Genomic DNA, 16,178 nt, shown 5'->3' on the forward strand with positions numbered 1-16,178 from the left:
TTAATAAATTATTTATCTCCTTCAGCTGGCTAAAGTGGATTCGGCTGTCTGCAACTGAGTATCTCCCTAGACCATGTTGAAATTAAATGAGTTATCGAGGTCAAGTGCAGATGAGAACTCATTATCCTTGCAATTTTCAGTTTTTTAATGTTTATCGGATCCATCCACAGGACAGGAGTGAACACTGATTTTATTTTTTAGGCTTTTTTTTTTGAGGTGGAGTTTCCCTCTTGTTGCCCAAGCTGGAGTGCAATGGCATGATCTCAACTTATTGCAACCTCTGCCTTCTGGGTTCAAGTTATTCTCCTGCCTCAGTCTCCCAAGTAGCTGGAATTACAGGTGCCCACCACCACGCCTGGCTAATTTTTTGTATTTTTAGTAGAGACGGGGTTTCGCTATGTTGGCCATACTGGTCTTGAACTCCTGACCGCAGATTATCCCACCCCCCAGGCCTCCCAAAGTGCTGGGATTACAGGCATGGGTCACTGCACCCGGCTGAACACTGATTTTAAATGGTATATAAACTGAATGCAGTAAGGTGCAGGTTTAAAAACACTTCTGCAAACTCTTTGACATGCCTCCCATTGTGAGGCAAAGTCTGTACCTCCCTCACTGCCCCCCACAAAACAGGGCCTTTGTGATGCTTCCTCAAATAAAAAGCCGTAGAAGTTACACTGTGTGACTTCTGAGACTAGGGTAGAAAAGACCAAGCTACATACAGAGGCCACATGCAGGTGTTCTACTGAGCCTAAGCTACGATCTCAATCAACAGCCAACCCCTAGACATTTGGAGGAGCAGGTGAACGCCTAAGATGATGCCAGCCCCCTCCACCCCAACATTTGCATGAGACAGCCCAGGTGGGAACAGCCCGGCTGGGCCTGCTCACCCCCAGAACTGTGTGAGACTGTAATAAAATGACTGTGGTTGTTTTTAGCCAGAGTTTTGGGGTGATTTGTTACATAGCAATAGACAACTGATATTAATTACTGATTCATTAGCAACAGATAACTGATATCAGGAATACACCTGATATTTTTACAGTGCTCTCTGGCTTTTAGAATGCTTGCATGTGAATTTTTATTTTCACTACAGAGTCTTACTCTGTCACCCAGACTGGAGTGCAGTTGTATGAACATGGCTCACTACAGCCTTGACCTCTGGGCCTCAAGCAATCCTCCACCTCAGCTGCCCATACAGCTGGGACTGCAGGCACGCACCACCATGCCCCGCTAATGTTTTTATTTTTTGTAAAGATGGGGGTCTCACTTTGTTGTCCAGGCTGGTCTCAAACTCCTGGGCTCAGGTGATTCGCCTACCTTGGGCTCCTAAAGTGCTAGGATTACATGCATGAGCCACTGTGCTCAGCTTGCATGTGAATTTTTCCATTTGGTCTTCACAACAATCCTATATAGATTATGATTCATCGATTCGTACATGAAGAAAATGTCTGAATGTTGAATGCCTTGCCTTCCATCAGAAGGCTCTTCACCTAAGGCATGGAGAGCAGAACCCAGGTGTCTGGCTCCTGATGTAGCACTCCACATGATGCAGTCTGGGTCCCCTAGCAGAATGCACCGTTGTTCATAAATGCCTTCTGTACATTGTCTTCAGCTCATCTTTAAAACAACCATTAGGTCAATGTCCCAAGCACTATGACTGTGTAACAACAAATCTCTCCAAAACTCAGTGCTTAGAACAACAGAGATTTATTATATCTAATTATTTGCATGGGGCAGGAATTCAGTAGCAGCCTGGCTCTGTGGTTCTTGCTTGGGGTCCTTCATGAAGTCACAGTGAGTTGTCCAGTGAGGCTGCAGTCAAGTGAAGGGTTAATTCGGGCTGCAGGATCCATTTCCAAGATGGCTACCTCACATGGATGCTGGTCTTCATAGTATTGCTTTAATGTCCTGACAGCTTGGTGGCTTTCTCCAAAGCAAACCATCCAAGAGACCTAAGCAGAAACCATAATACCTTTATGACTAATCTTGGAAGATATAACACTTTTGCCGGATTCTGTTGATCCCATAGGTCATCTCTGAATCAGTGTGTAAAGGACCATGCAAGGGCATCAATACCAGCAGGTGACGATCACTGGGGTCCAACTTTGAGGTTGGCTACCACAAGCAGTATTATCACCCCAAGTCCCAGGTGAGGAAACGAGCCAGAATGGCTAGGGAATGGCCGCTCATGAACGTGTGCAGGTGGAACCGGAAGCCAGCACTGATTCCCAGGGCCACGCTCCTCTCTAATCTATGACAGAAGGCGAATTTATGTATTTTGATGCATTTGTGTCTATTTATGTTAGTATTTTCAAAAATGTCTTCAAAACTGAGAAATTCTTTGAAATGTTATCATGAAAAGACGTCCAGTGTGGACACTTGAATAGGAGGCCACACTTTGGTCAACAGATGCCTCACTTTGTCATGGCTGAAATGATACCTTTTGCCTGGGTGCACCTTACAAATTTTCTTTTCTTAAGCTGTTGGGTAATTTACTGAGTTATCTTTTACAAACATGGGAAGACATGGGTCCTAGCTTCATATTTCAGCGTAACTCCAAAACTGACTTTATAGAATTCAAAAGTGGTCAAATAGTCAATCTATTCAGGCTATAATGACTGTTTCAGTCAGCTTGTGCTGTAGTAACAAAATACCATGGACTGAGAGGCCTAAACTGAAACAATAGGAATGGTTTGAACAGCAGGAATTTCTCTCTCACAGTTTTGGAGGCTGGAGAGTTTAAATTCAAGGCGTGGGCTGATTTGGTTCTCCAGTGAAGACCTGCCTTCTGGCCTGCAGACAGCAGCCTTCTCTCCGTGTCCTCACATAGCAGAGAGGGAAGCTCTGGCCTCTCTTCGTCTTCTACAGGCAGTAATCCCATCATGGAGACCCCATCTTCAGGACCTCATTGCAACCCAGTAAACACTGGAGGTCAGGGCCTCAACCTATGGGTTTTGGGAAGACACACAAAACATTCAGTCCATAACAATGACATATACTCTCTGACTCAGTAATTTCAATTTTGGAAATTTATCATACAGAAATAAAAGCAGCAGTGTGTCAGGATATAGGTGTGCTGCTGTTTATTACAAGTGTCTTTGTTATGACAAACACTGGAAGTCACCTTAATGTCCACAGATGGGCTAGGCAAATTAAGGTACATCTGTATTAAGGAATAATATGCAGCTATGAAAAATGATAAACCAAATGGAGGGGTGCCTATGACATTTTAAAGTTTAACAAGGATGTTGTAGAATAATGTGTATTGTATGATCCTATTTCTATATCTTTGCATTAATCTGGAGGGAATGTTCTTTTAATTAATTACTTTTTTTTGGAAACAGAGTTTCATTCTATTGCCCAGGCTGGAGTGCAGTAGCATGGTCTCAGCTCACTGCAACCTCCTACTTCTGGGTTCGAGCGATTCTCCTGCCTCAGCCTCCTGAGTAGCTGGGACTACAGGTGTGTGCCACCACGTTCTGCTAATTTTTGTATTTTTAGTAGAGATGGGGTTTCATCATGTTCATCAGGCTGGTCTCAGACTCCTGAACTCCAATGATCCACCCACCTCAGCCTCCCAAAATGCTGGATTATAGGCGTGAGCCACTGCACCCAGTTGAGAATGTTCTTTTGAATAACCCGCTTATAAGTCTTAGGGAGAGGGGACTTGGAATAGAAGCAGATCGTTATTTTTAGAAGAAAAAAGTACAGAATACCTGATGTAATATACAAATCTGCATTTTGGCTATTTCATTAAGATCTTGATTAGTAAAAAAAGAAAACAACCTTCCTTGATTAAGAGAAGCTCCTCCTGTGAGTTTTTCCACCAGCATTTTGCTCTCACCTTTAGGCTGAAACTGTGCCAGGGGGTCACTTTTCCTGGTGCCTGAAACGAAGATGCCAAGATTTCCCTGAAGAAAGCTACAGAAATACCTGTTTCCAGTGGGCCCATAATCAGCCGTCAACATGGAAGACAAAATGGGGTGACTTTTTTACCAGGAGAAGATGATGCTGTTAATGCCCTCGCTGCTGCTTCCCACTGCTCCGGAGATTTGCCGCAGACACTCTGCAGGTCGGGCAGGAGTGAGACTGCTATTGAGGGCCTCTGCACTTAGCCCAGCGGCCATTTCTTAGGGAATATTGATCAAAAGTACTCTCCTCTATCATCTCAGGGGCATAATGCAGTCCCTGAGTATTCACGGAAAAAAAGCTTTTCTTTGCCAGGCTATTTCTAAAGTCAAAAAGATCCTTTCAGGATCTATAATAGCAAGCCCCTTCCCACTTCACGCCCTCAGTGAGAAGCACACTCCAATTTCCCGGCCCTGAGGACCCCACACCAAGGAGGATGCTGAGGCTGTGACCTCTTCATGGACGTCAAATGCAACAAGCATTTTCACAGGGAAGGGGGGAACATAAATGGAAGATTAGCACTGGCACTTGGACACATAAGAAAGCGCCCTCCTGTCCCGGAGATAATTTATGCATTTATTCTTTCTTTCCTAAATTAATGTTTGAATAGAATTTTGACCACATACATAATGCTCTCTGATATCTGGGGCAGGAATATCTTGATAGAAATAGCCACAACAATCATCCGGTCAGCGCTGTCCACGTCTCACACGGATTGGAAGGCAGGATGGCTAGCGGGGACCTTCTACTTTCTCTCACTGTCATTCTGCGAAAGACAGGATCTTCCAGACAAATACTGCCTGATGTCCCCATCTTATCCAACTTAAGTCAGGACACTTAGGTATTAAAGTACTTTTTACTTAAAATTCTAACAATGACAAAAATGAAGCAATCTCCAATTCCAGCAATGTTTTTCTTATTATTCAGAAAGAGTGTCATTTCGGAGAGTTCCTGTTGTTTTTGTCGCTGCTGTTTGTGTGTGTTGGGGGCATACCTGAGAGCACCTTGAGGGCAGAGAGGGTATCACTACTGTCTGACATGCCCCGCCTAGCTGGGCTGCCAGTTGGTCTTGTCATGTTCTCTGAGGGTGAAAATGGGGTTAATCTGCAGAAGTGAGTCCCGTTCTACTCCACTCAAGGTCGGCTCTTGTGGCATGGAAGGACATTGATATGTTTTATCTTCTGTCTCAAGCTTCTGAAACAGAAGACAAACAAGGCAATTTTGGCCAAATTGTAGCAAGAGCTTAGTAAACATGTGGCTCTCCGGGTGCAGAGAGCAGACTGTGGCCTTCCAGAGCGTGGCCGACCTGCCTGGGCACACACCAAGCATGGGAATCCTGCTTCGGCTACCCGCTCGTCACCTCAAAGTCTGTTTTTCACAGTTGAAGACGAGCTATTTGTCTTTCCAGCGGTTCCAGCCCATGGCTTCTGGAGCTATGGAGAGAGGTTAACTCCAGTGTTTTCTTCTCTGCATGAAGGGAGAGTAGGTGAGTCTCTTGTTAAAACAAGCTCTCCACACTTGAAGCCCTTGGTCCCTATGACAGCAGGGTCAGGGTGGCCTAAGACTTGGCATTAGGGAGACCTTTACAGTGACCAAACGGCACGCGGAAACTACATTTTCAACAAACAGTCCATGCACTGGTTAAGAATGGTGACTGCTGCTAAATGGGGGTGTCATCAAGAAGTGGGAACCAAGAAACTCATCTCCTGCCTGGAGCCCCCCTTTCTGACCTTGTGAATCTCAGTGAGCCAACATCTCCAGGCCTTGGTTTTCATACCTGTAGAAGGTGGTCAGATTGTGGGGGCGGGGGCGACCATTCCAGCTGTAGATCCGTGCCATGAGTAAACCGCATATGCAGGGACAAAGTTTTACTTTGTGCTCCATTTCCATGGCCTTCACTTTTTGGTTTGAAAAATGAAATGCAACTGGAAGCATTTCCAGGTATAGAGAAAAGAGCAAATGATAATAGTGCCCCTTGACATAAATGAGGTTTAACAAATCAAAGTGGCTTCGATTTAGTTTCTGCACATACACAGCACCATAATGCTGGCTTGAATGTGTACAGAAGTGAGCAAGTATCAGTGTGTGAGCCTCGGGCTGGAAGACACTCTTCACTCGAGGAAGCATAAACAACTGGTGTTTTTTCCTGGAACACTTAGAGAATTATATGACGGCTAGGTGTACCTTAGAAATATTCTTTATTTCAATTCTGGTACCTAGCAGAAAAAGACCTATCAGGGCCTTGTAGCAATGGTCCTTTTGGAAGCACAGGAAGTTGGATTGTGTTTTGGAGTTCTGCTGAAGGTTTTGCTTACTATGGCCCAAGATTTGATGAGGACATTTTTAAGGTGACCTGATCATTTACAGGAGGCATGATGGACTGGAATGTCTCCCCACTCTCTTATCATTCTGCCACAAGTAAAAAAAGTATAACAGAGAAAACAAATTTGGCGAAAACAAACAAAAAAAAAACCCCAAAATATTTAAAAAGTAGACTGTTTAAGAGTTTTAGAACAATATCCTTTGAATTTCAAATAACCATTTCCATATCCGAGAAGTATCCCTGAGTTATCCCAGGGTGGGGGAATTTCCAGGGAGTCCTGAGGGCCATCTAGGACACTGAGTCATTTGTGAGGGGCAGAAATGCAGTTCCTAGGAGCAACTGTAGAGCAAGGAGCTGTCCTGCAGGGAATGGTCTCTGATGTTCTCTCAGCGCGGGCGGGGGATGGGTGCATCACTGAGGGGCTGGCCTAGCCTCTCAACCCAGATCTACCTGCAGGTCCGAGTACTCTGGGTAGCTTTAAAAAGTGGAGATGCTGGCCAGGCATGGTGGCTCATGCCTGAAATCCCAGCACTTTGGGAGGCCTAGGCGGGTGGATCACGAGGTCAGGAGTTCGAGACCAGCCTGACCAACGTGGTGAAACCCCATCTCTACTAAAAATACAAAAATTAGCCTGGCATGGTGGCATGCACCTGTAAGCCCAGCTATTCAGGAGGCTGAGGCAGGAGAATTGCTTGAACCTGGGAGGTGGAGGTTGCAGTGAGCTGAGATTGCACCACTGCACTCCAGCGTGGGTGACAGAGTGACACTCTGTCTCAAAAAAAAAAAAAAAAATTGGAGATGCTGAGGTTCTAGCTGAGACCTGGTGGGTCAGAGTCAGTGGCAGACAGGAGCCTGCATCTGGCTTATGAAGATTCTTCAGTGCTGCTGATCCACAGGCTGGGACCCACTGCGTCCAAGACACAAAGCTCTCAAACTCCACACCAAGCTTCATTCTATGAGGTACCAAGTATTAGAAGCAGGACGTACCATCAAGCAAGCTCTTGTTATCAGTGAAAAGCTAAAAATATCTTCATTGAATTCAGGGTCTACTTGACTCCCAAGAAGGCATCCAGACCATTTGGGAGGTCACAGCCATGTTTTGTAAGTATTAGGTACTCAAAAAATATTTGCTAACTGTACAAATGAATGATTTTTACAAACTTCTAATACAATGTCCTGAAAGGTCACTGCTGCCTAGCACGAGTAGCCCATAATGCTGGCAGAGGCCACCCGGCCAGGCTGTCATGCAATTTGGAGTCCTTAGACAGGGGCCATCCGCCTAGCTTCAGCCGCACCAACAGGAGACTGTTACCACATCTTGTCTATCACTTATTTACACAGATAAGCCCTCCAATGCTGCCTCCTGCTCATCAGGGACAGGGGCTCCAGACCTCTAGAGGGGTGACTTGTATGGGGACTGCCCTGGAGAGACAGAGCAAGGGGCACAGCTCTTTATGGGCTAAGATAGACATCGTGGTAGCAGGCGATACTGACCCAGCCTTCAATCATGAAGACAGAAATAGACTTAAGTAGGTCAGAACCATGATGCTTGGATTCGGAGCCTCTTGCGACTGGATCTCAGCATCCCATCTTAGGAACCAAGGTCAATTTTACATAAACACATCGGTAAGCTTCCCGGCATTGCTACCAGCTACCATTTTGGACGCATGTTTAGGCTTTGGTTAAAATATGCTTTCAAACAGTTCTGTCTAATAAAAATGAAAACCACCTTTTTATTAGATGCCAGGGTAAACTTCATTTTCTTATAAACTATAATGAGAATGAGAGAAGCATAGAGCACCGAAGTGCTGTGTTTCCACTTTATTAAATGATCACAGTCAATCCGAATTAAAGAGGAAAGAAGGTTAACTGGAGAGTCAGGTAGGGTGGCTGCCATTGGTGGAGCTGCTGCCTTCCCAGTGTGTCCGCCTGTGCCACGGTGTGTCCTGGCGCACACACACGTCTGCAAGGTGTGTTATGCATGAAGCTCCCTACCACCTAGGAAGGAACCTAGATGTGGAGCATTAGGAAAATTAAATAACAGGAGACATCAAAATAAGAATCAAACGACACGCTATAACTTAATTTACCATATTTATCCAATTTTGTCCTTATTTACATGTACTAAACATTGTAGGCCTGAAAACATAAGGGAACATTCACTTCATGTGTGTCACACGGAGATACTGAGTGCAACTAAAACGATGGTTGTTTCGTGTTGAATTTCCCCTTCAGATGCAGACAGTCCCCTTCAGTAGATATAAAGGTAGCACAGTTACATTTACGACATCACAGTTAGGTTTTAAAGGATTCATCAGACCTCCACATGACAACAATACGGCAGGTCCGTGGAGCGCAGGTAGTGCCACCTGAGGAAGGTCAGGAGGACAGGTTGTGCATGGCTCTGTGGATCTGCATGAGCTCTTCTTTGTAAGGCTAAGGGTCTGATCCATCAACCCACGTCACCAAGTCTGGGTCACCCCACTTCTCCAACACATGGCTCTTAGGAACTGCAGACTTCGTTGCTGAGGACAATTGTGACAGTCATTCACCCAGGCTAAATTTCATACTTCTGTCTGCTGAAGCCTTGATTATTTTTAAAGTCATAATTTTTTTCAAGTTCAAAAGCCTAAGTACAATGAGACTATAAGCATCAGCTTCACTCTGGATGGAATCTGGGAATAGGTGCACAGAGAAGCGAGGGAGTGGCCTGGTCCTGCCTGAGGCCAGTGAGTCTTAGCACTTCTGTTTCCAGATGGCTGACCTACTGGTGCCACCATGATGAGTCAGCGCTGAGCCTCAGGTGGGGCCCTACTGGATGAAAGATCCTCCACAGTTTTGCTGAAAGGGATTTATGACAAAAACACAACATTTGCTTTTCTAAAAAAAAAAAAAAAAAAGAAGAAGAAACTTGATCATTGCAATTTTCCACCCCAAATAACAAAAGTGACTTCAGTCCATGTGATGGTGAGAAATGAGGCTGCCAGATTCCCTCCTCCATATTCTAAATCTCCAGACCAAAACTGCTACTGAGAATGGCAGGCTCAAGAAAACTGCAGTCACCAAACTGCTGGCTGTCACCTGGGGTCATTATAATCCTCAGGGATACAGGAGGGCGGAGCTATTTTCTGCCTACAATTGAATTGCCCACCACAAGGTTGGGATCACTGGTTCATGGAGGCAACATGAAATCTTGGGGCAGAAGTCCAGCAGAGTTAAATTTGACTCCTAAATCCTGACACATCTTTTCTACTGAAGCCAGGAATTCTGCCATAGGAGTTTCTAGGGCCTGAAGGTGAAACGCTCTCCCAGAGGCGACCTGCTGGTAGAGACCTACAGGGGACTCTGGTGCCCAGGAGCGTGCGATGGCCTTCCTGACGGGAGTGAGGTAAATAGGAGGCAGCAGCAGCTCCACAGCAGGCTCCAGCCTGAGTGACGGTGGCCAAGCCACGCTGCCCGGAAGTCTTGAATCATTTAAAATAAAGGGGAATTTGCTGACGCCACAGAAAATGCTGGGACTCGCAGTCACTCTTCACGTTGTCCTTCAGCCCCCTGTGAGTACCCTGGGCCCTTCCCAAGACAGTCCAGGGGCCGGAGTTTCCGTCTACCTTGGGGTACCCTCATTCTCGAATGTTCAGGTGGTTCTCACAGTGCTCCTGCTAGTGGGCCTGGCCTCAAGCCCTACCTGCAATCCCCTATAAAGCAGAAAAGCAGATTCTCCCCAGGATGAGAAGGCCCACGCTCCCGACAGGAATGACCACTTCAGCCCCTTCTCATTTGTCCCAGGAATGAGTCTGGTTCCTGGGTCTGCCCATTTTCCCTATGAAGACCAGGTTCCAGCCAAACTGGCTCCAAAAAACCTGGCTCCGCAGTGAAAATGGCCGCTCTGATGGGGTGAGAGCCTCAGAAGGCTTCTCCAGACCCAGGTGGCCAAGCAGGCTGAAGCTAATGAGTGCCTGCGAGGGCAGAGGCCAGAGGAAGATGGGGGGGCCTCGTGCACAGGGCCCACCTTTCCCAGGACCGGCACCCCATCCTGAGTCCTGAATTAGGGGCAGTGTCTCGGTGGGCTGCTCTCCGTTCCCAGTGCAGGCCTGACTCTGCCCCCACGTGTGGTGAGCACGAAGCCTGTGCAGAGGGGCTGGACTCTGATGAGTCTCTTGGATTTACTTCCTAAGTGAAGTGAGGGGTGGAGCAAACCTCCAGCTCTGAAGCAGGTGGGGGGCCCAGGGTAGAACCGGGGCCGACCAGCAGCTCTTCCCTGCTGACTGATTTCTCTTGCAGGACGGGCAGGGCCCACCCAGGGCTCTCCAGCAGGAGAGGGCTCACCATTGCTTCTCTTTTCATTCATTCATTCTTTTTTTTAAGAAAGAAAACAAAACAGGTCTAATGTGCCTTCCTTGGAACCAAATGGGCAAAAATAGAAGGATTAAATCCCTTGCTTGGAATCTATCAAAAGCCCTGTGTGACAAGAAACATTTCTGAGGCCCATCTGAGGCCTCTTTGGGCAACAGAGACAGGAGAAAGTTTCAGCATGAGGCTTTTGGAGGCAGGAGGCCATTCGAGGGGTGCCTGTCTTGGCCTAGCACCTGAAGCCGGCAGGCATCTTTTATGTGGATGTGGTCTGTGCTGTTTTGAGCCTTGGGACACTTCCTGTCCTGCAGAAACTCATGCAAGGACAGGATCCTGTATTTTTGGAATCTTCTGAGTGTTCTAAGATAGGGGCATCACTGTCATGACCTGAAGGGCCTCTGCATGGTGAGGAGGACCTCTGCTCAGTTAGAGGGCATCAGCTACCATGTGGAAAGACAAGGTACAACTGAGGTAAAAACTTCTCCTGGGCAAAAGACCCTGGGGAAAGCCAATTTCCATGATGATGAAATTTTTGAGTAAACCATACATCCTAATATAAAAGGAACTAGCAAAATCAATGCAGACAAAATTCCTGAATTAGACAGTTGTTTTGCCAGCCCCTCTGTGAATCATGCTTGGGTTCATAAATGAGAAGAAATAACTTGGGGTGCAGAAGCCAGCTGCCTTCTGCCCCCTCCCTGAAAGCGCAGAATCTTCTGCTGTGATCTGCCCCGAGCAGCCACACCAATGCCCATGTGACAGTGGGTTCGCCTCTGGTTTTTGGTGACTTTTTCTTTCTTCTTTGGAAGTCCAAGGTTTGTGAGGTTTCAGGACACGATGACACAGCCTAGTTGGAGTCCCATCTGAGACACTGTAGTGGGATTCACCGTGGGCTTCAGAAGTCCACTAATGGGAAGACCTGCTGAGGGCACTAGTGCAGCAATGAAGTTTCCTGGAGACTCTGCGTTTAGTGGCTCGGGGCAGGGGCAGGAGAGGGTGTTCTGTCTCCTCCTCACTCAGGGGCTCTTCGAGGTCAGCACTCAGACTGGAGGCCAGGGCCCCTACAAAGGAAGCAGAGAACTGCTAAGTTGTGGAGGCAATGGAGGCTCTACGGCCACAGATTTCAGGGAGGATTTGTGGCACTCAGAAGGGAGGGAAATTCCCAGGAGAAGGGTCTGGTGACCCTCTGCTATGGTGGCAAAGATGTTTGTTGAATGAATAAACACATGAATGTCTTTCTTCGTATTCTTTGCCCTGGGCTTTTCTGCAGCATAAAAGCAGCTACGAATCTTGTGAAATTAATTCCGACTAACTGTCCAATTCACAAGTAAAGAATGAAGAGAAAAGGCATCTGGTCATAGTGAAAGGGAGCAAGGGCCACGGAAGAAGCAGTGGCTGGAGTCGGTGAAAAAGCCTGGGAAACTTCAGAGGATGCTCTGCAGATCCCTGGCGGTGTTCCTGCAATCTCCACGTGTTTACATACTCGCATTCTACACAATGACTTACAACTCAATTATTCCCCAAAGGGTCTAAGACTAGAGGTCAGGACTAAATTGCTTGTCTGAATGAGTCCAGATGAGCATACAGCTGTTTAGCACTGGAGGGAAAAGGAATAAAATTAAAACCTGCGCATCTGCACCACCCCCGCTTCCCCAGGGCTGCTGTCGGCGTGCTCAGAGGGATACAAGAATGCCTGCTGCAACACCGGGCCGCTGTTGCGGGTGGCGCTGGGTCTCCCACAGGACGGTTCTGCGAGCGAGAGGATCGTTTCATCACCCTTCCCTGTGTAGCGTATTTTAAAACCCTGCTGTCTTATGCCCCACGTTTCCCTGCATGGCCTCTGCGGGGAACAGACCTCAAAAGCAGAGTTTCCACACCTTTCTCCCTGCATGCTTCACTCGCAGGGCTTTGGCCTTTGAAATGCTTATTATATTATTGGCATTTGAAATTAATTTAAGTGGGTTATTTTATTCAGAGAGCATCTTTTTTCATTCTCTGACCTTACCTTATTGTTTCTAGGAAAAGTTTCCAAAATCAATACTTGGAAGTGTGCTTGGACCTACGGTAGCAACCTGGCCCAGCTCTGTACTTTCAGAGTCCGGGGGCTTCCCTGTTGCCTCCCTTCTTCTAGGTTCAGTAAGGTCAGGCAAACAGGGAAGGCTCACTATTCTTATCTTTAAAACAGGCTGCAGCCAGGCGCGGTGGGCGGATCACTTGAGCCCAGGAGTTCCAGACCAGCCTGGGAAACGTGGTGAAACCCCATCTCCACAAGAACGATGCAAAATTTATCCAGGTGTGGTGGTCCGCACCTATAGTCCCAGCTATTTGGGAGGCTGAGGTGAGAGGATTTTGAGCCTAGGAGGTCGAGGCCGCAGCGAACAGTGATGGCACAACTGTGCTCCAGCCTAGGTGACAAAGTGAGACCCAGTCTCAAAAAAACCAAAAAAACAAAGAAAAAAAAAACACCACACACGAAAACCCCAAAACATAAAACAAAAACAGGCTGCTTCTGACGAAGGCAACACCACTAGACCACCATCCACGAGAGAGGCTGGACTGTTACAAGGCAGCTCTCTACACCGCTGTAGCTGGCGGTGGGTGGGCACTGGCATTTGATCCAGGCTGTGGTGCAGCAGGAGAGAACACGTTGGATTTAATCCCAGATAATATTCTAATCCCAACAACTCAGCTTACTACGGTAATCAGATTGACTGGAATAACATAGCCAAAAAAAAGCAAGTAAATAAAAGATATAAAGTGAGATTCAAAAAGAAAGAGTGAACCTTTGCTAATTTTGGATTTGAAGGAAGACATTTTAGTCCCTCTACCCCACCCACACACCCAGGGAAGATGGGGGAAAGAGGGGTGCACCTCAAGTTCCTGCAGATGGACAGAGGAAGCCAGCTTTGTCCTGCTGAGTGAGCCCGGTGAACAGCAAGAAGCTCTACAGAGAAGGGGGCCTGTGCACCTGAAAGCAGGGACCCCATGGCTGGGGGCAAAGGGCAAAGCAACCCCTCCAGCTGGGCTGGGCCCGGTGCCACAGGGCCCTACACATGCCTCTGGTGCCCGGCTTTCTGCTGGCACTTTCTCATCTGCACTGGCCTCTTGTGCTGCAGTACCCCACTGTGGGAGGCGGCAGCAGCTGGATGGGCAGGCAGGCCACAAGGTAGGGCCACCTTCCTGATATGACACGTCCGTCCACTTGCAGCTCTGAGTATGACTCTACTCGCACTGCCTCTTCACAGGACACTCAAACCTCACCTCCCCACTTTGGTGGCAGACAGGAGGACATGCTTGGACATGGGGGTCTCAGCAAATACAAGTTTTGCAGCAAAGTGCCCTGCTGGGAGGGGACTGTACAACCCTGCTCTGTTCCATCTTGACACGAGCACCTGGACTCTTGAGGCTCGTGTCACCTGCTGGGGCTGACACGAGTGAGCCCAGTTTGGGACAATACCAGGACTGGGCTTAAACCATGGCGGAGGGGAAGAGAAAGGGCAGCTGGCTGGAGGGTCGGCGGGCTGTGGTGCCAGCTGCTCCTCCAGCCTGCAGGTCCAATAGCCCTGCCTGGCAGACGGGGATGAAGGTTTGGATAAACCAACACATCTAGACCCTGACATCGTACTTCCATATTTACTGAGACAAAGCGACTGGTGTCTGTGCCCTGCATTCCACTGTGGGTGACAGGCTCATCAACGGCAGTTCGCTCACTTGCTCTCTCCTGTGAATGGCACTGCCATGGTCCTTGTCATTACCAACTGCTCTCCTTCCACCTGTGAGCCTGGGAGGTGGTGCAGCCTGGGCAGCATGGGACAGGGTTTCCAGACAGCCCTGCCAAGGTAGCTGCCATCCATCAGAGTGCTCTGGGCAGGGCCTGGACTCCAGACCCAGGACAGAAAGGCGGGCTGGGGAGGTCACACCTGCCATGGCCAGCCTGTCTTCTGGGTCCTAGACCGCAGCCGATCCCTGGGTCTCCGCCCTCTGCGCTCCTGCAGCTTTTGTCTGCTTTTCCTTCCCCAGCTGTTCCATTCAGCAGCCCCCGCCACAACCGGCCCTCCCCTCGTGGAGGCCTCGGAAGCCTCCATTAAGGCTGGCGGTCAAAGGCCGGCCCAGCACGTGCCGTGTCTTATCGGCCCATCTCAAGACCCTGCTCCTCCAGGCTCCGGCAACAAAAAGAGGGGGCGGCCCCAGCGCCCACCGCTCCCTGCAGCCCCACACACAAAAGGGCGGGCGACAAAGACATTTTCCGGGATGGCAGGTGTTGGTGTCGGATTCCTCCCCGAGTGCAGGGGCAGAAGAAAGGCAAGGCTGGGCTTCCCTGGGCAGCGCAGACATGCATGGGCAGGAGTTCGGGCAGGGCCCCTCAGGAGGGGAAGGCCCCAGAGGGCGAGGAGCACTGTGGCGGGATCCACTCTGGAGGGTGGCCAGTTAAAGTCCCACCCCCTCCCCAAAGCAGGGTGGCTGGACAAATCCACTGAAGTGTCTGTCTTACCTTGCTCAAATATTGTAATGAGACCTTTACGTGTTTTAATCTGAAGGGAAAGAACACAAAATCGAGTGAATACAAACACAGCACCCCCACAGCTCCAACTTGATAATTAACACAGTGCTAGTAACACACGTATCCCTGAGCTGCCCAAGCATTCTTGCAGCCTTGTTGATTAGTAAGAACTGAAAATTTACTTGAAAATTCTACTTGATAGGACAAAATACAAGCCGACGTCATCCTTACAAATGTGAAATGAGAGAGACATTAAAACTCCTAGGATCTATGCCTGCAGACCTTGTCAGGAGCCCTACAGATGCTGGACAGCACGGACTGCTATATCCTTTTCCTGCTCGCCACCCTTTCCCCAACTGATTTTGTCTAAAATACAAAGATAAAAGTGTTTTCAAGACAAGCATTTGAAATTCAATGGATGGCCTGAAAAAATAGTTGAAATCCCCTAGTGGGCAAGTTTACATGTCTCCCAGTTTCATTTTACAGATTTCTGAGTTATACAGTGTGTTAATTCAATACTGGTGTCAGCTGCAATGTGACAGTCCCCAGGGAGGGGACATGCAGCATCCTGCGCAGAGGAAAGCTTGGGAGCTGACCCTGCAGCGGCGCAATTCGACCATAAGGGTCTCTCTCACCCCAGAGCAGCAGGGTCTCAGTAGTCACTCTGAACCGAGGGGGATCGTAGCTTTTCTGTGCTTTGTGGCAGGTTCTTCCATCCCTTCCACAATCCTATTCCTATGGGGGTTCCTTTGGCGAACGCACCCTCTTTCCGCATCAGGCAGTGGCTTCTGAACTCTCAGCACCCCCCAACTCTCCTGAAGTCCGTGCCACTAGACGAGCATCAAATCTGGACAAAGGACATTTATCAGTGGTGTGGGCCATGGTCTGCACAGTCACAGCTGTAAATGTGGATTTTCTACTGACCCGCTCCGCCAGGATTGCCAAGGCTGGCACAGTGACAGGGCAAGTTTCTAAGACGGTGGCTCCAGCGACCATCAGGAGGTGACCACTAACATTCTCTTAGCCAAGGCTCCGTGAAAGAAATTCGTACTGCTATGGAGACATCTTTTCCAATCTATTGATGAAAACTGTCCC

General features: G+C 48.2%; 1 protein-coding gene across 8 annotated transcripts in view; it reads right to left on the bottom strand.

Moving 5' to 3' along the window:
• Positions 1 to 8,034: 8,034 nt before the first annotated feature.
• RALGAPA2 (Ral GTPase activating protein catalytic subunit alpha 2) overlaps positions 8,035 to 16,178 on the bottom strand; it is a 333,808-nt gene continuing 325,664 nt past the window's right edge. For 5 of the 8 annotated variants that reach the window (XM_032248229.1, XM_032248227.1, XM_032248225.1 and 2 more), the window contains one exon: positions 8,035 to 11,643. In XM_032248229.1, the coding sequence (XP_032104120.1) occupies positions 11,489 to 11,643 (155 nt within the window). In that variant the 3' untranslated portion in view covers positions 8,035 to 11,488. Of the gene's footprint in view, positions 12,180 to 15,074; positions 15,115 to 16,178 lie in introns of all 8 variants that reach the window. The other 3 variants (XM_032248233.1, XM_032248230.1, XM_032248231.1) reach the window with 2 other exon arrangements.

The sequence above is a fragment of the Sapajus apella genome, unplaced genomic scaffold (assembly GCF_009761245.1).
Source record: "Sapajus apella isolate SASKATOON/1434 unplaced genomic scaffold, GSC_monkey_1.0 scaffold65, whole genome shotgun sequence".
Lineage (NCBI taxonomy): Eukaryota > Metazoa > Chordata > Mammalia > Primates > Cebidae > Sapajus > Sapajus apella.